Here is a 24,820-nt window from a genome sequence, read left to right on the forward strand (position 1 = left end):
AGCGTTCTTGGTGTTGGAAAAAAAGACGTTGTCACGTAAAATCTTCGCCCGTAAAACCGACTTTACAGGCAACCATTTTTTTAAAGGTATGCTATGTGAGATAATTTATGTCCCCCTTCCTAGTCCATTTCATTAAAACCATCGTTAATCCTATCCTATCCCTTAATAGCTGCAATTGATTTGCAGAGATATCACTTCTGCGAATATTCATTGGTGACTGCTTGCCACGCGCTACTATGTCATGCCCATCTATACCCCCAGGTGTGGAACCTTCCCCAGTACGTGCTGTCCAAATTCGTGCAAAAACGTTCTCGACTCGACGGAATAACTAACAACCATTTAACCTTCTGCCAAATACCTTACACAAACACTTTATTTCGAATGAGCTTAATTCAGGAATTTATGTGTAATGTCAATTCGGTAATATTATAACGACATATGGTCATCACCACTGCTCGAAACGGTGAAGGATAACAAAAATGTGACATCTACCAAACTGCGCTTGGCCAGCGTGGAACCCACCGCTACTGTCCTGAACGATGAACCTATATCCCTGGAACCAACATGGAGTGATGATAATACGAACGTAAATTGCTTCTGTATATCTACGGAATACGTTCTATTTACATAAAAGAATTCCAAAAATTTCGCATCACCATAATTTTAATGAATCTCAAAACGAAGTTGTCTATTTTTAAATTTCGTTCGCATCTTAGTCGTTAGTTGCTCATTATTGCAGCGACAATGGGAGGTGGTGCGGAGTTAGGCATTAGAAAGGCAGAGTATTCGCTAATGACATCCCGACGAGCTAAAGCCGGCGAGCACGCGCTGTGAGGAGATGTATGCGCTAGTAAATGCATTTGAACTGTTATAACCACGTATAATAAAAAAGTTTTTACTGAAAAGTAATAACATAAAATAGCAAAAAATGATATTATGAACAGTATACACATAATTCTTCTGAGCCATCGAATTTTTTTTTTTGTTAATTGCAATTAAATACTATTCAATTTGAATCACTGAAACCAGATCAAAAAAGGCAATCTCTTAAAATAATAGAATAAAAAATGGAAAGGTAGCCGATTATAAATAACTGTACTTACAGGCTTTTGTCAGTATCAGAAACACATTTTGAACAATTTGGTGACATAATAACGGACGTTTACAGAAACCTACCGAAAGGTTTAAAAGCACCTGACGAATAAAAGTTATCGCGAGATATAATCGCTTATCGATCCTCCTTGATGGGATCACCGCCCTAACCGTTCAAGCGTCACACAAGCCAAATTATCTTTGTTTATTTCAACGACAATTATTCCGCCTTTTGAAAACGTACCAAAAAAAAAATTATACTAATGAGTAAAATTAATTATGTAAAAACCTCAATGCTTCGTGTATTAAATGTTTCACACATTGTAACTTTAAGAGGTAAAATCCACCTCGTTATGACTTCGTTGCTTTCAATAATTATAAAATTATTTTCGTTTAATTAAAATAAATCTTGTACTATAATAGCTATGCATATTCAAAGGTTCGGTATTAAAACTGTTTAGCGTAACTCTTTCTTATAATGAGGTAACTGTTTATTTAAATCGGGACATCAAATTTAACTATTTTATTATAATGGTTATTTTACATTATCATTAATTAGAGTTATATTCCATTTGTTTGTTGTTACGCGTTATAAGTTTTGTTGATGGACGTATAAATTTTAAGATAAAGCTTTTTGTGCTTAAAAAGGTGTTAATTTTTAAATATATTTAAGAGGTTTTGGCTAATGTTTACTGTCATTCTATTCCCGTTGTAAGACTACATGAGCGAAATGTAAATTTTTATGAAGAGTTAAGAGGCTTAGCATATTATTACAATTATTATAACATTAAGAAATTACAGGTAATATATATACCATAGTTTGCGATTGTCTGACAAATATCGGATTTTATTTCAATGTTTGGTTTAATTTCAATATAGGTGCTCATCTAAAAAATATCATATAGGTACTTAATTGGAATGAATCTTAAAATTGCACACTTTTCTATGTTTTATTTTTGCAATTATCATATAACTAAACTATTATTACAAGTACTTACTTACAACTTAGGTATGAATGAATAATCTATAATTCTATTGATTCCCTAATCTCCATATAAATATACCTAGACATATTGACTCCTTTTTACTGTATATTAAATACGATTTATTGGAATTACATTCAGTAAGAGTGTGTTCTTAAACCAAAAGATATGTGTTAGAATAAAAATTTATGAATCAAGTGAACTCTAGCTACTTAATAAACGTTAAACGAAATACAAAAAATAATTAGGTGTCGAACCAACGCAAAGCAAATTAAACCCCTTTCAAGAACTCACAACTAATTAATACGAATAGAAAGGTACGTAATATGAAATAATATCAAGCATATAGTATAAGCCACCTGGATGCATTCACCCGCCTTCCATTAAGAACGCATACCGCCATCTAGCGGCGAAGTGCGACATCTGCCTCTGTCGGCAACCGGTGGGACGTGTTAAATGCAAAGACCGACAAAACCGCTTCTAGTCAATATTTACACAAAAATCCCATAATTTCAACCGCCATGCACACAATAGATTTATAAGATAAACATAGAGTAAAATGACTGTAAATAGGATCGACAACATTTTAATATATGGCCTTGTGTTTACTTTGGACCAACTCGTCGCTGTTATGCCTACATGCGTTAATGCTGTACCGTGAAATTATTGTTTTTTGTCACTCCACAGATTAAATATGAATAAAGGACAAAGCGATGTGAACATTTTTTTTTAGTTTATCTGTGGGATTTGGCAATGCAGCTTTCAATGTTTCGGTAATTACTTGTGTATAAATACACGTCAAATATAAGCGTGTTTTTACTTAACACTTCTATATCATTAGCAAATGTTTTGATATTTAAAAGGAGGATTGTAATGGTAATGATTTTTTCGTCGTCTTGTACCCTTCATTAGGTACCGATTGTTTATGAGTTACCTAGAGAAGATATTTAAGAACGCAAAAAAGTTTTCAGAAGCGGATGCCTAAATCGGACAAGAATATTATTTTAGTGTTATTTAAAGGTCTATGTTTATGTGTCATTATTGTAACATAGATTTTAACCTATGTTCTCTTTACGTTTATGAGGTTACTATATAGTAATCTAAGCTTAGGTTTAATATTTTTGTTCAAAGATTTGTTCAGATAATGGCTTAAACGTTTATAGGAAAAAGAATAAATAGTTATCCATCTTGAAACGTTTTCCAATTCCTTGGAAGACCTATACGTTCCATGTTCTTCTTCATCCTTAATTATACTAATTTTATAACCCAGTCACTAATACATAACGATTTAAAGTGTTATCTTAATGTCCTTACCAATATAAGTGAAATATTCCTCCAAATCCACAGCTCTAAAGCATTTTAAATATTTAATTTACAAGTGAAGCCAAACGGAATGGTACGTATAGAGTATTGTCAAAGGACGCACCTGAATAAACCCATTCTCATCGCGTCAAAGCCGATTTTAACAGTTTGTGTTTACGGATTACCCTATTGACAAACAGACTTCAAAGCAGGTAATTTTGTATAGATATTAATGCTATTAGAGATAATATGAACGGATGTGGACAATCATTGGACGTCGTGTGATCATTTTTCCGTTTTCATTTTGTTGTGCTTGGATGGTTTGGTGGTTTTTGTGAGATATATTAATAGTATTTAATGGGAAACTTTGCAATTTTCTGGCGGTGTGGTGGGAAGCCCGGTGACGCAGTTTAATTTCGACATGAGCGGATATCATTTAATTTTCATTCGCCAAAAGCATAATTTTAGCATTTTTAGAATTCTAGCGTCGGATTATAAATAAGAGATGTGAGACTAAAAAACATAAAAACTGTTTATGTATTATGGGTAGGTACAATTATTCATATCAATGAAAACATGTTTTTGGTAATTATTACGTAATTACGTAATAATAAAAACACAATTGGGAGAAGCTTCTGGCTCCTGAGATAGTTTAAACTAGTCGAGGAGCCTAAGGTTTCATATAACTACACATGTCACGTTTTTATGCAAATAAACGTTTTATTTATTTATTTATTTATTTATTGCAGTCATATCCTTAACCTATAATTTATATTTTTATTTTGTTGTAGTTTTTTTAGTAATGTCTTATTCACCTATTGAAAGGATTGTTTATTTTCCAACAAAATACTACATTTCACACAGTATTAAAAAACAACAACTTATTCCCCTTCTTTCTCTCAACATATATAATTTAACGCATATAAAATACAAATTTATGTATGGGTAATCCGAAGGTTTACTGCGTTTGCATAGAGTTTTGAACACCTTTCAAAATTGCTAAACGAATACGAATGCAGCACAATTGATTGACAGCTCTCGTAATTGAATCAGGTATCCGTCACCAAGCGGTGATTCCACATGCTAAATATGTATGTAAAGGCTGTTAGAATGGAGCAATCCACCATGGCCAATATTATTATTTAATGCCAAACAGTTGATACAACTTCGTTTGATAATGTTATACGAAAGGCCTTAATATCTTATACCTTTGAACGAGCAATTCTTGTATATATATATAATTGGAATCTCGGAATCGGCTCCAACGATTTTCATGAAATTTAGTATATAGGGGGTTTCGGGGGCGATAAATCGATCTAGCTAGAATTTTTTTTTAGAAAATGTCATATTCGTGTTTTTTTTTCTGACATCTATTGGTGAATAATAATACTATTTTGCTTCGTAGATAGCTGGACAACTGAAATAACACATAGGCACTTTTTATACCGATATTCCTACGGGATACGGACTTACGCGGTTTCAACCGCGGGTCACAGCTAGTAAGAATTGTATAATATATTTAAAATATATATATAAATATTAGTAGTAGTTAAAATATTGCGTAGATATACAGAGTGGACTTTTGTATACCTGAAAGGAAAATAATCTTAATAGTGCAGATATAAAATTTTACGCAGAGGAAAAATTTTGTGATATATGAACAGAAACAAAATTGCATTTAAATATTTGTGGAAGTTCGTCCATTACACCCGTAAAGAATCAAATAAAATGTTTTGAAATTACACTCTGTGTAGACAGATTTGTAACATTAAGTCAAGTCATATTGTACTTGTAAATCTAGATCATTATTAGTATGATAATTGTGATATTATTAAAATAAATCTCTTACAATTATCCACATAACGAAAACACATATTTTCAGATAGCTTAAGACTTCTATAATCATCACAGTGATATGAACAAATGTCCTTCTTTAAAACTTTGTCTAAACTACGGTGAGTAATGTTGTAAATTTAACTGCATTACTCAGACACGTACATTTATTAAGAAATAAACTAAATTTGTTCCGGAAAGACATTTGTATAACTGAGCCGCAATGTGATCCAACGGTTTATTACCCATTCGTTAAGTTATAGCGGTTTAAGGAACATACTTTTTCTAGCGCGTGGGAGGTTAAAGCCTTCGTACGTAGGCATAAAACAAAACCAAACATTTATCGTTTCCAACTTTCAATACCATTTTTCTGAGCCGTAAACATACAACCTAGCCTGATAACATTACCTAAATGTTTGGTTTCTACAGACAAGTGAGGAATAAAAACGATATAACTACTAACTGGTGCAAACGGGGGCTAAATGTTAGTACATAACCCGTAATATTCGCATTAGGCATATGTAGGCACTGTGTTCATTTCGCTGTTTAATAACTGCATAGCGGCACAACGCACTTGGCATTAATTACACCACACCGAGCACCCATTAAATGCATATAAAGCAACTGATTAATGACGACATCCGATGTATAAAAGAACCAGTAACAATAATTCATGTCACTGTGTTTGTACAGAGCCGCTCTACAATACAGTACGGAGGCAAAGGGGCGATTTAACTCCAAATCAATGGCAACCTTTGAATGCAACCCGCGTCTAACTTGGGGAGTAACGTCTTCTGCTTATACTAATAACGCCACCCCAAAAGGGTGGTTCCTTGGGGCTGAACTTTGTATGTTAATATAAACACTCATGTAGGCTACAGAATTCAATGTTAGAGAGATACTAAAGCGTTATTACTAAGTATTAAACAGAACGGGTATTATTTGTCGAGGGCTTGCGCTCCCAGACACGTTTATTATGAAAGCTCTTGTGCTACCAACGAATAACAATGTACACGTTAAATTGAATTTAATTATGACATATTATACAAATCTCTTTATGAATCAAAACGCTCTCTAGCAGAGTTGCGTTCATCAAACTCCATTAAAAAGAAGGTTTCTAACAATATTCGCGACTTACGTGCACGAATTAATTAAACGAAACGCCAAACTTTCATTACGCATGAAACGTACTCGGTTAGAACAAAGGAGTCGTAAATGAAACATTGGAATGGCAGATAAAAATGGAGTATATACCGGCGCTTATAAAAAGTTACCGCGAGCGAGGGTGCCGTACAAAATCTCGTTTCATGTAAATAGAGAATGGAACAAAGTTTGAACGACGAATTCGTATTTCGTAGATCTCTTAGACGGAGTAAGCGTCGGCATTCGGTAACACATGTAAGGGGGGGCCGACTGGGCGGACACATGTCTCTACCCTCCTTCATGCTCTTATCATAAGAAACTAGTCACTCCCGGCACCCACTTAAATTTGTATGCACATTATACATGAGCCAGCGTGTCGGCCGATCATCTTTATACTGCTGTCACCAGTCCTCTGTAAACAGAACTATGTTCTGTCGGATGGCGTTATTAAACGTTCGCTTATTTGCTGCGAACGGGATGTTTTGGTATTGCACTTTTTAAACTAATAAACTTTAATTATTTTCAATTAAGGATATCGATATCTAACTAAATAGAGACCTACATTTATAGCACTAACACTTACATAGTTTAGGATATCGACGGTCATTATCAAATTAAAAAATAAATCATATTTAGACATAAAAACTTATTAGCGACATTACTGCTTAACGAATTTGAAATCGATTCCAAAGCACCGCAATATTTAAAAAAAAAACGCTTAGAAAATTAGCAAAAATATTTTAAGTCAATGTATAAGGTAAACACGCAAATTGTGGTCCACCCTTCTCATTTATAAGCCTCTTTAGGCAAACTAAGCATCGCCAATTCACAGTTCATTGAATTTGAATACGCCTTAACCATTGAAAAGATTTTAATTAATCTTACTCTTTTTGACTTCGCTTTAAATGACGTATAAAAAACAAGGTTCCGGGTCTTACTTGGAGCCTTGGCTACAACCAACAAGCTGTAAAACATACGCTATGTTGGCGATTGTTCTTTACATGTACTAAGGTTAATTTTTCTAATTATATATGTAATTATGCTTAAAAATTAATTTACATTTTCATAATCCATAGATATATAAAACATAATGATCATGTTTCAGTTAAAAGCCTCGTACGTTAATTGTTATAGTAATTAACAATATGTGTAATCGTTTTCACTATAAATATCGTTTCAGCTATTGTATGATTTAGTTACTCATCATCATCAATATCTTCAAAGTGCGTAATTAGTATATGGTTAAAACAAATTTGCCTTTATAAATTTAATTCAGTAATTTAATCCCAGACGTTGGAGAGTTATTTCTTTACGACATTTGTTTATACATAACTTAAATTTATTATCTAACTAGCTACGCCCCGCGGTTTCACCCGCGTAATTCCGTATCCCGTAGGAATATCGGGATAAAAAGAATACTTTTTATCCCGAATAACTTATAATAAGTAATTTAAAAACAGTTGTCCAACTATCTACGTACCAAATTTCATTTATAATATTAGTAGGATATGCATAACAAACAAACAACACACGATACGTTTCTATAAAATAAAAGACATCATTTATTATTCGGTAAAAATAAATCCCTTTTTTCATTCACTCATGTGTTCTTCTGAAATGACAAATATACCACATTGTATATAATTTCAATTATAAATATCCACTCACTGTACCACTCTTAAAAATCTAATATAACTTTATTGAATTCCAATACCATATTATTTAGTTCAACCGTAATAATTATAGATATCAAAGATGTCTTTTAGAAACATACTTATCTGAATTCTAAATTGGTTCACAATTAAATCCACTTATCCTTTACAATATCTGTAAGATATTATAAATTTCGTTATAAACTATCATTGACCAACGAAGCGAGAAAACAATGTAATCCTTTCATTTGACGAATTCCATACTTTGAGGACATCTACTATTGTGTCTTACCATAGAGACGTCATAAAATTCTTTCATGCGTTTAATATGAAAAGAAATCAGATATCCAATGTACTCGAAAGTTATGAAAATATATTATGAATAAATATAATGAGCCAATAAAAAAATATCAATGCAAATACTTGGACTATTATACGTGCAAAATGCCAGCAATTAATTATTTTTTGCGACACGTAATTTTGAAATTAATTGATGCATGCCAGGATTATTTTTTCTTATGAAATATTACAGCGCCTAGGTAATATTATAACAGAAAAATGTCAGCCTAGTTTTTTGTGGAGTTATAATAAATTACATTTGTTTTATAGTGCGTTAAGCGTAATTTATATCTATTAGCTTAGAAATAGAGAGATAAAAGTACCGAAGAAGCGTTAATATTAAAAACGTCTTCTTTTAATAAGCCTTCTACCATAATCATATAATTTTTTTACACTAGCGCCATCTAGGGATCTACAAACGAAAAACATAAAGAAGCCGAATTTTTTATTCCATTTGTAAATATTTTTATAACTTATACATATAAAAGATATCATTTTAGCTTCACTTTAATTATTATAAAATGTAGTTATAAAAATAAAAACTAAAACCCACGTTTTAATCATAGGTTCAACGTAAAGGTCTCTCTTGCTCTAATACAGATTATAAGAAAGGAAATTATATTAAACTGCCAATTCTTATTAAGATAATAGAAAAAAATTAAGAAATTGTCATCGTTTCATGATAAGTCTACGAAATTTGATTTAAATGGGTCCGTGGGTTAAATTCGAGTGTAAAGGAGTCGGACAAACATACCGGTGAAGCTAATAAAAGCGGGTTGAAAGCAATTTAAAAATCAACCATAAGAATCTAATATACTAAAACGATATATGTAATTAGATTCAAAAACAATCATAACATGAATAATACCAAAACGTGTGTTTGTCAGTGTAACGAATAGCAATTGTTGGTCACAGATTTCTGCAAGGGGGAAGTTTTAATATTTCGTCTGATTCTAATTGCCAACTCTTTTAAGCCGTATTCTTTTAATTTTAAAAAGGGGATGGGGTTAGAGGATTTATAGGGTGTTTTGTTCTTACGATTGGTGTAAACTGTAAACTATATTTTATATGTGACAAATGCATTTAATAGCTCCCTTAAATTATAGTGTTATTATAGTTTGTTTCATTTTCAGTTAGTGAACATTAATTATTGTTCTAAAATGTATTTTTTAAACACACACATAAATGGTAGGTACAATTATAATATGAACTATTTAAATTACTATATCTATAAATCTGATAAAAAAGTGGTCGCTTATTTATTTTAGAAGAGTAAGAATTAGTAGAAGTAGGTGTGAATGTTTTATAGACACTAAACTCTATGATTTGTAAGTTTTCTTCTGTTATCTGTGGTCAATCAGAGAAAATCCCAAGGCAGATTTTGGTAAAATTTTATATGGTGACAGATCAATATTCGTTTCTACTTACACGCTACACTTATTGAAATTAGTAGGGGTATATCTATACTTAAAGCAATGTTGTTCACATTAATACAGAATTAAATAATCAATGGAGTACCTAGCGTGGCACAAAACACGAAAATTAGGAACCCTCTGTAAGGTAACGAGTAGTGTACGTAATAGACACTAACTCCCGACCTGCTTGCTCTGTCGTAATGAAACACTGCACTAATCCCATTTCAATCCAATACAATGCTGTGCTTATATCAAAATCCAGTTAGTAAATTTTGTAGGATCCTCATAAACAGATTGAAATTAATCCAAGTAAACATTTATGGGACTTTATTTATGTATTACATTTTTTAAAAGTTATCGAAATTTGCCTTTCCAACCGAAAAAGGAGGAAGCTATCAATTCGTCTGTATTTTTTGCTTCGTTACCTCAGAGCTTCCGACTGTGTGAATCGATTTTGATGATTCTTTTTTTTTAAGGCTGATGTCTCCCGTGTGCCAAATTTTATATTGGTCTAATTTTAACACTTTGAAGGCGGTAAAGATTTTTTATAAATATAGGTAGCGAATATTAACCCAATAATGTACACGGCGATTTAATATCAGGATTGGTTAAATAGTTTTATATTATAAAAGCTAATCAATCTCATATTTACGTATGTCATTATTTTTTCTAAAGATAATGACAAAATAAGCTTCTTACACTAATAAAAGTCTAGCGCTCAGCCCCTTATTTCTCTCGTGGTACATCTATAACCTATAGCACTCTAGGATCTCGGACATCTTACAGCAAAATAACTGTTAAAATCGGTCCAGAAGTGCCTGAGAGCCCGTTTAAACAAATAAACCAATCTTAATACGATAATTCGTGAATATAAACAAATTCTTCATGCATAATATCCTTTTATGGATTTTGATGCTCAATTTTACTTAAGCTCTCAGTCACATACATCCAGCAATTATAAGTGACTCGTCAAATTCAATCTAGGTACCTATCTATTTATACCGCCTCGAAGGACGTCAACCGACTGAATAGAACTTCCAAATGTCTATGCTGTGACAACGGCCGTCAGTTAAGTTCAGCGAGCGGACTGTATCCTAATTTAATTATTGGATATTTAAGAATACCTCGGCGAATTGAATTCGGCTCGGTGGTACGGTGATATATTGCAACCAAGCGTTTTACTGCCAAATGAAATTATCCATTGATTCGCATCATATTTAAAGTAGAAGTTTTGCTAATTCAGAAAATATTCAACATGTAAGTACACGAAATTTCACACAAATCAGTTCATTAATTTCTGAAAACGCCTCAAGTGCACATTCATTCAAACTTTCGGATTAATTACGAAAAATGTACGCATTCCGAGCGCCATAGCCGTAATGTTTCATAAATTAAAACAAATAATTGAGCACAACAATTCCTTGCATTACCAGACACAATTAGTTGATTAAGCAGCGAAACATTTAAATTATTGTAAGATAACAGCGGATAACATCGGCTCCGAAGGTTTTCGATGGAATTTTTACTGACAAGGAATTGGTTTTAAGCGAATCGAGTAGCAATTAACATACTAACACGCCTCTTGCCTCGGTTTCTGTTCTCTGCTGACATAAGTACTGGTTATTTATATTAATGTAAGGTTAAAATATATTATACTGTTATTAGCTTACCCGTTTTGGTAACATAGTTCCTTCTACGATGCGGCCAAGCTGATGGCCTTTTATTTGAACATCAATGACATGTAAAATATGTATGTATTTTTAATTTCTTCATTTTTTTGGAAACAATTATACTATTTTAAAGTTCTCTACTTTTTAGTAGCTTACATATAAGGTATTAAAAAATATCGGTTATAAATGAAATACAAATTCGCAATTTAATAAGGCTGTTTGAAAACTTATCGGTAAGATTTAGACAGACACTTATAGACATTTATATACCTAACTCAATACAATAGTCCGATAATACAATAGAGCAAAAGATATCCAAAATATTACGAATTGCATATTCAAATACTTAGATGTTTTTCTCGCGCTTTGTTAAAGATAAACGGGTTCCCTTTTATCTTAATATCTTGTTTCGCAAATTCTAATAATATTACAAATCAAACGTTAAACATCAATTTAGCTTCTTAATAACAATAGCACAAGTATGACACCTATTTGACGAACATATTTATAAATTAAAAACACCAATTCATAAAGAAATGTGCTACCAAATATATCGAAAAAAATTTTCAATTCTAACCTCCGCTTAATTCCCAATGATAAAGGAAAAACTAGAGCGACTTCGTTCATGCATGTTTATTTAGCAATCACTCAAGGTTCCGCACGCCGACATATTGACGGCTCTATCTAACCGTGGAAGCTGCATGCTCGATCAACAAACAGCGCCGCCCTATTCCCAAACACTGCCAAATTTTGATAAAGTTCATGTTTAATCATACGACATTAAAGGCAAGTGTACACAGTGCGAGCGTGCATTGCATTATTTTGCATTTGCCCTGATTGACTTCGATCCCCCGACGGTTGTTTCCAATTGTGCTTTTGGTTCGAATTAGTTGCTGTTGCGACGTGTCTTTTTAAACGTTTCTCTCGGCCTTTATATTAGGTACTTTTGTATTTGTAAATATATCATGGGACGAGAGTTGTATTGACAATCTTGAATCATTAGCACTTTAATTGTTTTTTAGGTAAGTTTGATAGTAGGTTGTCTTCCATACATTAAAAGATATGAATGAGAATATATCCGCTCACATTTAAATAACTTATAGTTATTACATATGCAGTGTACATGTGTACTTAAAAGGAAAAGACGCAATTCAGGCTAAATCGTAATAAGTAAAATGTAATATGCTTTGAAAGTAAAACGCGAAAAACATATTTTAATAATATTCCGCATAAGACAAAGGCTAAGGACCAAATCTCATCTCCAGAGTCAAATAGGTCACTCAGAGAAAATAAAACACACAGTGAGAAAAATACCCAAAAACAATAGCATACTCTAGCTGAATACCAAGTCCATAGAGATGAACTAAGACTACAGCCATCCGTCAGGCTGTCCGTTGACTCTGCTACAAGGATATGCACTTAGCTCCCATAATACATGTGTATATGCTGCTCTTTGCGAGGGTCGAAGCAGACAACACTTGCTCGAATCGTGGTAATGATTAGTTGAGTACGGAGGGTACGTGGGGTGTATTTACTAACTGGCGATTTAAATTCGTACTATCTACATAACATTTAACCTGATGAACGAATGAACAACATTGTTATTGCACTTTAAATACTGACTAAGATAAATGGAATAAAAATAGATTGGATAGGTATGAAATTTGGCACTCAGATAAGTTAAAAAGTTTATATTAAAATAAAATATAACTGGGGATTCATTTATAGAGTACCCGCGAACATGCTTCTATCGTATCGCTGAAATACAGTGGATTTAAAGTAAATCCATAGTTTTCAGTGGGTGTCCGCTAACGCATATTCTTCTAAAACTGAGTTACTTGGTTGATTAAATATTTTTAATACAAATACTGTATTAAAAAAAAATGATAAAAAGTGGAAAGATTCCTTATCTAATAATAACTAAATATTTACATAACGTATATTTAAATTAGTCAAACTAAATACTTTGTGAAGCTGCAGGCGGGGAGAAGCATTATTTTTGTTGCCCACAGAAATATGTACCAAAACAAATCCACCCTCCCTTTTATAATTTACGGCAGCCATTTTAATAATTTATATGGACTACATCACTCGGTACCGCAATTATTATTGCTTACAACAATACCTTATAATATAATGTTAATGTTAATGCGTCCAGCGGACGGACAGACAGATCTACCTTCATACACACGAAAATATAATATTAGGCCCATTGACGCAGTCGAGTGAAAATTATTTGAAAGCAGCTAATGTTGATTTTTTCATTTATTTATATACTATAGCGACATCTATTATTGTGTATATGGAACGTTCCAAATTTTAAGTGATTTGCTAATATTTTAAATATATTAGAGTTTCATCAACACTAGATGTCGCTTAAAATAAGATGAAATACTTATAAAAATTTACATACAAATTACTAAAACATAAAAACTTGAAGCACAAGTAAAGAAAACAGTTATAATTTATAATTCGAGAAAAGTGGAACTACTCGTTCCAGTCGGGTAATCATTTATTGACAATGATTAATATTTCATTTATATATTTGATTACAGCGACATCTATTTTACTTCGCATGAAATATTTCAGATTTTAGAGATTTGCTAACATTAAAATTGTCATGCAGTGGAATGACTAGATGACTCCAATTTCAATTAGATGGTGTTGCTAAATCATAAAATTAAACAGTTGAAATATAAAACAAAACAGAAAATTAAGGCAGGAATCTAAATTTGATGGAAGAGGAGTTACCTAAGCTACTCGATGAATAATTAATTAATAGCTACTGCACGGACAGGAAGACAAACAAAAATAGATTAACACATTTTTACATTTGTATCATTAAGTAAAGATTTAGTATTCGAAATGATAGTGACATAATAGAGGTGGTGCAATTTAATGAATAGATTTAAATATTTTTTCCTTTGTAACGGCAAAGTTTATGTAATGTAAAACTGATGATATTGATGTGCGTGTTATAAAATTAAAATTATAAATTGTACTTGGCAAAACTTTTCTGTTAGCGCCATCTAGGCACTTATATCAAAACAATTTTTCGTTTCCAGTATAATCGAATAATTAAAAAACGTACACTAGATGGCGCTTCATGCAAAAGTATTGATCAGACCACTTTTCTACATTTCCCACTTTAAACTTTGGTTTATTTGCTTAATTTTAATTTTTTTTTCTGTTCTCGCTTATCAAGTTGTCTTGGATCTTGACAATCAAGTGGTGAGCTTGTAGGATATTTCCATATTGTATAGTATTTCATAATTAAAAGTAAAACACAATAACTTGAAAACAAACTATTTATTACACTAAAACGTTAAGAACAATAATCTAAACTAGAGTTAATAAATAATAGATATTTTAAATATACTGTGACTTTATAAAGGCACTTTTAAGGCCAGCTTGTACAATGAGCTAAATAAAATGGAAAAAATACTACGAAGATTTATACCAATAAACAATATGTGACTATATAAAACGATTCGTTCATAAATCATACATACAATAAATGATCGTTGATAAATGTATCGATTACACATTTATGATAAGGTTTTATGGTCTTAATGATCTCTCGTTTGGTGTTACTTAGAACAATATAATTCAGGTAATATACTCTTATAAATCGTCCAACCTTAATGACATATGGAATATTTGAATCAGTTGTTTCATTATTTCATTAAAAATTTTTCATCAATTTCACCAATAATTAGTATGTATAATATATTTATGTACTTTTCCGTAAAAAATATTCAACGATTTCAGACCATTATATTAATAAAAAGTTTACTTCTTAATAAATTTTGTGTACGAATCTAAACTTAATACGAATAATATGTTGCATAGGCCGGCGGAAACATATTTATAAATAAATAATTATTTTCTAATATAAATTGCATATAACCAATATGCCTTTAGATCGCCCTATATGATAGGCTTGTTATTAAAGACTGACTGTAATGACAAAATTCATAGTGTAAGAATATAGCGCAATCCTTGCCTTGTTTAATTTCATAAATACTTAATCTTTCAATAGTTTGTGATGATATGATTACTTTTATATGGATTTAAAAAAAAAGTTAATTGATGCTTAAAAACGATGCAAAATTGACGAAATCCGGCTTCATATATGATAATTTTTCTGCTTCTATTTACATAATGTCGCTGCCCAGGTAAACTATTATGTTTCCAAAAACAATGAATAAATATTACAAAATATGACTAATATTCTAAAATTCTTCATGCTAGATAATTTTAAAATTTACAGTAGTTATAGCAAGTCATTAAAATCCAGTCGTTCTTGAGTTGTTAGTCGCTGTAGCTATGCGACTTTCATTGATATATATAAACATTAAAAATTAATTATTTTCACAACTGATATTTATTGTTCGTAATTCCAAGCAATCTTGTTGTATAAAGTTAATAGCATGTTCATTACATACAGTATTATTGTTAACAATATATTTAATTTAAATAATTTGTATCAATGAAACGAAACTACGAAAATACATAACCTTTTAACAATTGACAAAATGTAGAAAAATTTGGCACTTGGTTGTAATTATTCGCTTTCAAGAAACAATATAATGTATTGTCTTTGATTAACGATGCCTAAGTTATTATCATTAAACTATATTGTCACTAAACTTTGTCCTATCTAAGGAATGTAAGAACGAAAGTTGAATTTTAGCATTGTCAATTTGCTGATGTTCATATATAGTTTACTCTTTTGTTTGAAGTTATTGATTTTTCGATCGACGACATACGATATTTGTATATGTCCTCTATGTCAAACCAAATTATGTTGGCGTTATTTCGCATAATTATTTTCACCTTGTAAGGTACCAAAATCCAGCTAATTTCATCTAGTCATAGTCAATTTCAATATTATCCAATAATAATATATGGAAGATGACAATCCATGGAATGTTGTCGCTTAAGAACAGGTCAGTTCATTGGCATCATTGTTATGTACATGTTACATATGGCGTAGTATTAAAATGTAAAATTTATATTATTTTAAAACAGCAACTACAGAGTTTCTTGCCGGCTTTTCTCTGTAGAAACTGCCTTCCGGAACCGGTAAATGTTATAACTGTGTAATATGACGATACAAAAGTGCTTCTATAAGAAGTCTAGTTGAATGAATAAATGTTTGAGTTTGAGTTTGAGTCTGAATATCATTTACGATTCACCTCAACGTCGAAATTTGTGGGCTACACTTGAACTAATTCTGCACCCAGCCTAGCGACCTCTCTACCGCCATTTTCCACTGCTTATATCTCATATCACGTTCATCGTCGCTAATACTCGGCGAATATATAACGCCATTTTTTATATCGATGGATGACACTTGTGTGGTTTGGTCGAGTCCCCAATACGCAACTAGGGCTGCTCCCAATGCTGTGCTCTCAGTAAAACCGGCTTTTATTATGTTGATACCGATTAAATCCGCTTGCAATTGCATCAGCAGCGCGTTGGACGTCATACCGCCGTCCACCTGAAAAGTTATTCGGTATGTAGTTAATATAATGGCCATGTATGTAATATCAGATATAGTTATAAGGTACTGTCATATATACAAGTTATTGTTTTTTGAAATTGAATACTATTTAACGGATTTAAATAGGATTTATTAATTATATTTGTTTTAAACATTTTTAAATATTGTGGGTATGGCTGGGATGTTACATGTATTGATGCATAATTAGTGTAAATAGAATAGTAGGACTTTATCAATAGATATTGAAGATTGTATCACCACCTATAAGGTACTATATTATTATCACTTCATAGTATAAAACAGAGTGTGTTTGTATGCTTACTACTATAAAATTACGCAACAGATATTGATGGTTTTTTTTAATAGATAGAGTGAAACAAGAGGAAGGTCCATATTCGTAATAACGTCGTAAAAAAGAGGGTAAGAAAGGGGGTTTTACTCAGAATTTAACGCGTGCGGAGCTACGGATAAAAGCTAGTAATTAACTACCGTATTACTACAAGTACCTTTATCAATTGCAGTGGTATACCACAGTCTTCATTCATAGCATCCAATATGTCTCTAACTTGGAAACAAACTGCTTCTAAGGTCGCTTTCACAATGTGATTGGAATTTGTGTCTTCTGATATACCGCATATGACGCTGAAAATAATTTTTAATGGACATCAATTAGCAAATAAATATTATCTGAAGGTGATGTTTATTTCACAAATTTATAAGCACAGAAACTTCCGGGTCGATTTATATGAAATTTGGTACAGAGAAAAGATTTAAGATAGTTCAGATGAAAACGGGTACTATGCGGACATATCCCGGGACAATCCGTATGTTCCTTTAACTAAAAGCTCTGGACGGAAGCTAGTAAAAATATGAATAACATAAAATAGTTTATACATACCCTCTCGCATCCTGTCGCCAGTACGGCGCGTACAGGCCACTGAAAGCCGGTACAAAAACGACACTACCGTTCTCCGTTGCCCTTTCAGCAATGTCCTGTGACTGTTTAGCGTTATCCAGCATGCCTATGTTGTCTCTCAGCCAGCCTAGAGCCGCACCGGCTACTGCCACCTGTGCGAAAGGTCATTTATATTTGTTTATAAAATGTATACAAATGTATAGAAATTATTCCTAACTAAATTAGCCTGCAAAAAGTAATGTCAAATGGATGCAAGTACTTCGTTCTTCGTTTTTATCTTCATACTTATCATTAAATTGGAAATTATCCACAAACGCATACATTAAATTATATTAATACTAGCTGACCCGGCAAACGCTGTTCTGTCTTACTCTTATTATTTAAGAGTATGAAAAATAGATGTTGGCCGATTCTCCGACCTACCCTATGTGCACACAAAATTTCATTTGAATCGGTCCACCCGATACGGAGAATTTTATATATAAGATAGAAGATAGATAGAAGAGATAGAGATTATAAAGCTGAAAACGATTTCGGAAATTTTTTCATTTTTGGATATGAACATGATCCCTGAGTGCTATATTTTATATGTATGATAAACGACAAGAGAAGTCGGAGCGAGCGCTAATATTTTATATGTGTTATTAAGGTACCATAAGTAAAGTTTTGATACACACCCTTATCAAGTAAATATCCATTCTGTATTACCTTATCCCATACTCGCGACCCGATCCAGCTTCGCACGGGTGCAATTATGCACCCTATAAACGTATAAACCTTTTTTTTAAATCACTCTGTCTGTTGTGTAGTTTTAAGATCTAAACAATGATAGTGACAGACAGTGTGAAGTAATTTACAACATTACAATAGTTAATTAACAGTTACTTAAATATATAAGGAAATACTCACAGAGCCCTCCAGAGCATAGCACGGTGGGTTATTCCCTCCCAATTGATAAGCTACTGTCGTTAGAAGGCCCTTAGTAGAATTCACACGCACATCCCCTGTGTTGTACAGTACAAAGCATCCAGTGCCATATGTTGCTTTGGCTTGACCTTTTTGCAAGCACAATTGTCCAACTAATGCCGCTTGCTGGTCACCGAGACACCCTGATATGGGTATGCTTCGAAGAGGTCCATCAAAAACATAGCCATAGATCTGTAAATAATAGTTTAATTCAAACTAAAATATTTATTTATTCCGTAAGACTTTTCTAGAAGCACTTTCGCATCATTATAACAAAGTGTTAGAATTTATCACCGGATCGGAAAGCAATTTCTACAGAGGTGAGACTGCAAGAAACTGTTGTTACTGTTTTAAAATCATGTCAATTTTACATTCTGTGATATTATTACGTACATATAGATAATATGTACATAATAACACCGCAGGATACATATAAAAACCTGTTCACATATAAAAACCACAGGACAGTTCTTTGCATCATGCAAACTGAACTGTCCTGTGGTTTTTAAGCAACAATATTTCATGGATATTCATCTCATCTTTTTCATCATTCAATTGTGTAAGACTTATAGATTGTTTATAAAAGGAAAAGCATAACAGTGTAGCTAATAAACAGTAATTAAGCAAGTTGATGTTAAAACATCAGCTTCAACCAAGGTTCTCTCAGTTGTTTTTTATTGATGAAATTAGTATAACAAGAAATGTATTTAAGATAGAAATATTCTAGCAAATGCATGTTAGAATATTTTGTATAATGTTAGAATAAGAAATAGTTTTATGCCTATGGATGCACTAATGGTGTAAACTGACATACAATAAGATATGTATTCATTGATTGTAAATATAAATTAATTAAATATTCTCACTTCAGAGCTTGACTTGATTTGAGGCAGAACAGATTTCGGTACTTCAAAGAACTTCAACAATAACGGATCCCAGTTTAACGTCTCAATGTTCATAAGCATTGTTCTTGATGCATTTGTCACATCAGTGATATGTTTTCCACCGTTCACACCACCTAGGAATGATAAATAGCACTTATTTTTTATTTATTAACATATAATTAATTTCACTTATATGTCTTAATATTAATAGCTAATACAGTATTGGCAACATGATATTAATTTTGTTCTAAGAACTATTATTTTTAAAAAATTTTGAAATAATAAATTCTTGCATGTAGTTCAGTTAAAAAATGTATTATACTATCATTAACAATCTCCATACTGACTTATAGCAAAGGTTGTAATAAAAGTGGTTTAATGTGGTATTCGAGCATGCTTCAGCACAAATTCAGTCAATACCAGGGAAGGTATCCCACCTCAACAGAAGATTGGGCTGAAATATTTGCATATAGCTATTTTGGAGTTAGAGGCCTGTATCATTTTTCTATCCATCCCATACCATTACCTTATTCCAATACCTCTTATCCCATACTCTTTAAAAGAGTTTGTGTCCCTTTCTCTACAATTGGTTACGGACAGGGATAATGCCTTATCATCAGGCAAACCACTAGCTCAGTCTCTCTAACATAAAAAGGTAAAAGACACAAGTGTCCACACAATCTTTTCTTTTACTCTACAAAGCGTTTCGCGTTTCATAACTAAGCCAACAAGGTGTAACAAACCTGTTAAATTCCAAATGATCCAGGTATCAACAGTTCCAAAGCAGCATGAACCATTCTTCAAAGCTTGCTTCACTGTATCTACATTATCTGCCAACCATCTTAATTTGACTGCACTGAAGTAGGGGGACATTGGCAATCCACATAATGGCTATGGAAATATATTTAAATATATAGAATTAAATAGTTTGATATACCAATAGTAAACACAGTAAATAGTTGATATTTTTGTATCCTATTAATTCAGCTAATTTTATAATGGGAAAGGTCGTGAGGATGGATGTATGTGTATGTGTATCTAAATGCAACTGGAATAACACATAGGCAACTTTTTATCCCAATATTACTATTATTATACAGGATACAGACTTACACGGGTGAAACCGCGGGACGCAGTTATAAGTTACTAATTATGAATGATGTATGGTGAACTGCAATAATAGTACATATTGTATCTACTAATGATAAAAGAGCTTATATCATTACATGTTAAAAAGTTCAAGACTCTGCTTTTGAGTATAGCATATAACCCTAATATATAACCCAATATAACCCTAAAATAATGCTAAATGCACATTAAAGTAATTTATAAGTTGTGCTGCATAGGTGTGATAACTAGTAATACAGTTACATACCTTTAAATAGTTTTTGTTCCTTGTCTTGTTTGGCACTAAATCAAGCAGCTTGTCAATTGTTGAAGATGTTCTCATATCCAGCCATACAATAGCATTGTGGAGAGGTTTACCCGTATATTTATCCCATACAATTGTGGTTTCTCGCTGATTGGTTACCCCAATCGCAATTATGTCCTAAAAAAAGTGCAATGAGTATACAAGTTTCATTATGAGAATGTAAAATAGGTGTTTGGGTAAAATTGTTGCTTACATAATTGAAACCTGACGATAACTTACTAGTCCAATTTGGTAATTATTACTAATGCATTTCCATAATACATGTTATTGATATGTGCGACATGCAATAACAGTCAAATAATCATTGTGTTCTTGAAAACTATAACAATAAGCAGCAATCAATTCTCTATAGCACAATATTTATTTTTGCATAGCTTACCCTTGGACTTCCACCTAACGATACTAACTGTTCAACCGCTTTGTTGATACATGTAATTACGACATTCAGTATCGCACATGCATCTTGTTCCACCCATCCTTCTTGAGGAAAATGTTGTTCTATTTCTTTTTGATGTGTCGCCACAACTTCACACGAATTCACTTTAAATATAATAAAACGCGCGCTCGAAGTTCCCTCATCTATCGCTCCAACCAAAGGACCGAACTTCCCGTATTGCGACATTTCCAGTAAACAAAGTTGTTTAGAAAAGAGAAGACTTATTATCTCTAATCTTAACTGCACTTTGAACAGTATTAACTAATAATTTAATCTATGTAACATTGTATTTATCTTACTCTGTCCTTTGATTTATCTTAATTGCATCAACGATCTAGGTACAATAACATTTTATATTAAAAACACAGATTAGTAATAAGTATACTTGAAAATTGTCATTTGTCATTCAAATTTCAACAGATTACAGAGTATAACTAATAACCACAGAATGTACAACATCATAAACTGTAGAGTTGCCATGTTTAAAACAGGCTTAAAGGAATTATAATATATTTTACGTGAACTCAAAGTATGCACTTTGAGTGAAAAACGACAACGAAATAAGCTGTTTTTTATGTTTAATATTCACATAGAAAGTATATCAATAATTTAATTTTTTTGAGTAATTTCTCAATCATTTAAGTCTTAAAAAAATGTTTTGGAATCTAGATTGTGCAACTGTAATAAAATTTGATTTGAAAATAAAAGAGGCAGTTAGTGGAATCATAGTTCACTTAGGAGTAACTTACTTCATACTTATTTATTGCTTATTTGGCTTGGTTGGCAGCGACTTCAAATAGATGAGTGGGTAGCGCGTATAGTAATTATTTTATTTGTGGTTTGAATTCCGTTCAATTTTTGTTAATAAATAATTATTTTGTAATAATTATATTAAATAATAATAATTGTCATGTTTATATTTACAGTTTTTTTATATAATCACACTTGATTATTCGCCTTCGCGGTAGTTTCCTGTAATTAATTAATACAGAAGACCTGTAATTACCTACGTATAATGTAAGTTCTAAATTAATTTTGTTTGCTTAATCTTAAAAAAAAAAAATGCTGCTATGAATATTTAGAATAACATTAGCAAATAACAATTGTTGATACTGTTTATGGGTCAAGTGGTAATTAAAGCCGATTGGGCCGACTTGACTCTTTTAAGAGGGATCTTAAGCAAATATCATTTTAACAAAAGGACTTTTTTCTTAGGTATTCTTAATTTATTTTTATCTAATAAAGATTTGAGATTGAAAGCATGATTATCGTTTTATACGGATTTTTCAAAAGATTATTAGGTACAACGAAATTCAAACGTCAATTAAAACGTTTTAAATTTGTAATAAGTTTGAGTAATTATTTATTTTTATCTTAGAATTTACATGGTATATCATAAAATGATTTAATGGTGTATCTATACTAATATTATAAAACTGAATAGTTTGTTTGTTCGTTTGTTTGTTTGTTTGAGCTTATCAGGAACTAGCGGTCAGTTTTAGATAAACCCATTTATTGAGGAAGGCTTTTTGGCTATATAAGTACCAGGGGCAAAGTGGGGGCGGCCCGCTAGACTAAAATAAAATAAAATAGTTTTTAGTACAGGCGATGCCACTGGAGATCATTTTAATATTTATATTTTTTCACTGCTATTAGAAAAAAACTGTATCTAAGTATATTTGAAATAGAGAAACATCATTGGTTTAAAAACAGATATGCAGAATTTGTTTTTGTATTACTTACATGCCCGTCCTACATTTTTAGAATCAAGTTGTTTTGTGGCTCATATTACTTATGCCTAAGATAGATATACTTATTGAAAAAAAAAAGAAAAACGATTTCGTGTATTAAAACATGTAAGATTAATAAAAACAATGTCATATTTATTAAATTAAAAAACGCAAAGATGACTGACTGACTCTGACTGACTGATCTATCATTCTCGACTGGTCAATCGAGTTTTAATTTGTACATGTAGATGGCCTAAGATGTAAGCATCCGCTAAGACAAGATTAAAAGTCTGTACCATAAAATTTATTTTGCCCACGCGGCCCAGTTTGCGGACAATGAGAATGCAATTGTGTATCGTACGGTGAGTGAGGGAGGGAGGCCCATACCTTTTCCCTTACTCTCCCACTCCTTGCCTTTCTTTGCCCCATTAATCTCTTCCATTATCTTCTGAGGTTGGCAAATTATATAAGTTGGTATTGACGTTTGCAACCATATGTAGAGGCTTATTGCCTCTGGGCCGTGTTAGCGCTTACCATCAGGCGCCCGATCAGATCCTTTGTCGACTATGATAATATGTAAAAAAATGAGAGTATAAATTTTAAAATTAAATTATAACAAATATTTTTTTTTGTTCATTTTGTGATCTAATGTACATTATTCGTTAAAGGGCGTGTTGAACGTTTCATTTGTGCTTTTTTTATTGTGTGCTGTTGGTATTAATAATTATTAAATAAGTACTAGCTTACAGAAATTACTTTTTCAAAAATTGTGTCTACATTCATTCTATTTCATAAAAAAAAACAATGTTTAACGGCCGTCTAAAAAAGGACACCCCGAAGTAGAAAACGGAGTTTCATATATTTTGTTCAAACTTTTGTTACCATTATATCAATATGAGCTCAATTGGTTTCGCTTGTTACTCTAAACTAGTGCACTTGAAAGCTGAATAGAATCTCTAATGAAAAGCCTCTGACTTCATTGTTTAACCATTTATCAATGAAGCGTTTGCTTTTCTCCGACTAAAGACAAGAAGGGTACGAAAAAGTGTTTTTCGAGCGTTTGTAATATCTATGCCCATTCTTTTTTCACGTCCTACAGCCAAAACTCCCACACACTACGTCTTACAGCATACGTTCAGGGAGAGGGTGAACTACAGACACGGCGAGATTTAAAACAAAAAAATTTTCGGCGGGTTTTTAAAACAAAAATACGTGGTTCTGGCGGCACATTATCTAATCAAATACAATTCTAAATAGTAAAAATAAAAGAAGTACAGTGCTTTTTTGGACTTAACAAAAGCATTTGATTTTGTATCTCATCAATGTACACTAAAAAAGTTGGAAAATGATGCCATAAGACGCTTTTAATTAGTTATCTTTACAACAGACAGCGTTGTGCTATGATTTCTAACAGTAATAAAGTAATTGAAGTAGTAACTTGTAACTCGGAATAAGAATATTCAATGTGGCGTCCAGTGGGGCACTAGTATAGGCCCTATCCTTCAGTTCGGTCTTCAA

General features: G+C 32.1%; 1 protein-coding gene across 1 annotated transcript; it reads right to left on the reverse strand.

The window, feature by feature from the left end:
* Positions 1-16,483: 16,483 nt before the first annotated feature.
* Positions 16,484-21,939, reverse strand: LOC119835724 (glycerol kinase-like). The gene is made up of 8 exons (XM_038360705.1): positions 21,516-21,939; positions 21,080-21,253; positions 20,448-20,595; positions 19,687-19,838; positions 18,764-19,012; positions 17,837-18,006; positions 17,445-17,580; positions 16,484-16,935 (listed from the first exon to the last, which is right to left on the reverse strand). The coding sequence occupies exons 1-8, from the start codon at positions 21,756-21,758 to the stop codon at positions 16,663-16,665; spliced, it is 1,545 nt and encodes a 514-aa protein (XP_038216633.1). The 5' UTR covers positions 21,759-21,939; the 3' UTR covers positions 16,484-16,662.
* Positions 21,940-24,820: the final 2,881 nt, after the last annotated feature.

The sequence above is a fragment of the Zerene cesonia genome, chromosome Z (assembly GCF_012273895.1).
Source record: "Zerene cesonia ecotype Mississippi chromosome Z, Zerene_cesonia_1.1, whole genome shotgun sequence".
Lineage (NCBI taxonomy): Eukaryota > Metazoa > Arthropoda > Insecta > Lepidoptera > Pieridae > Zerene > Zerene cesonia.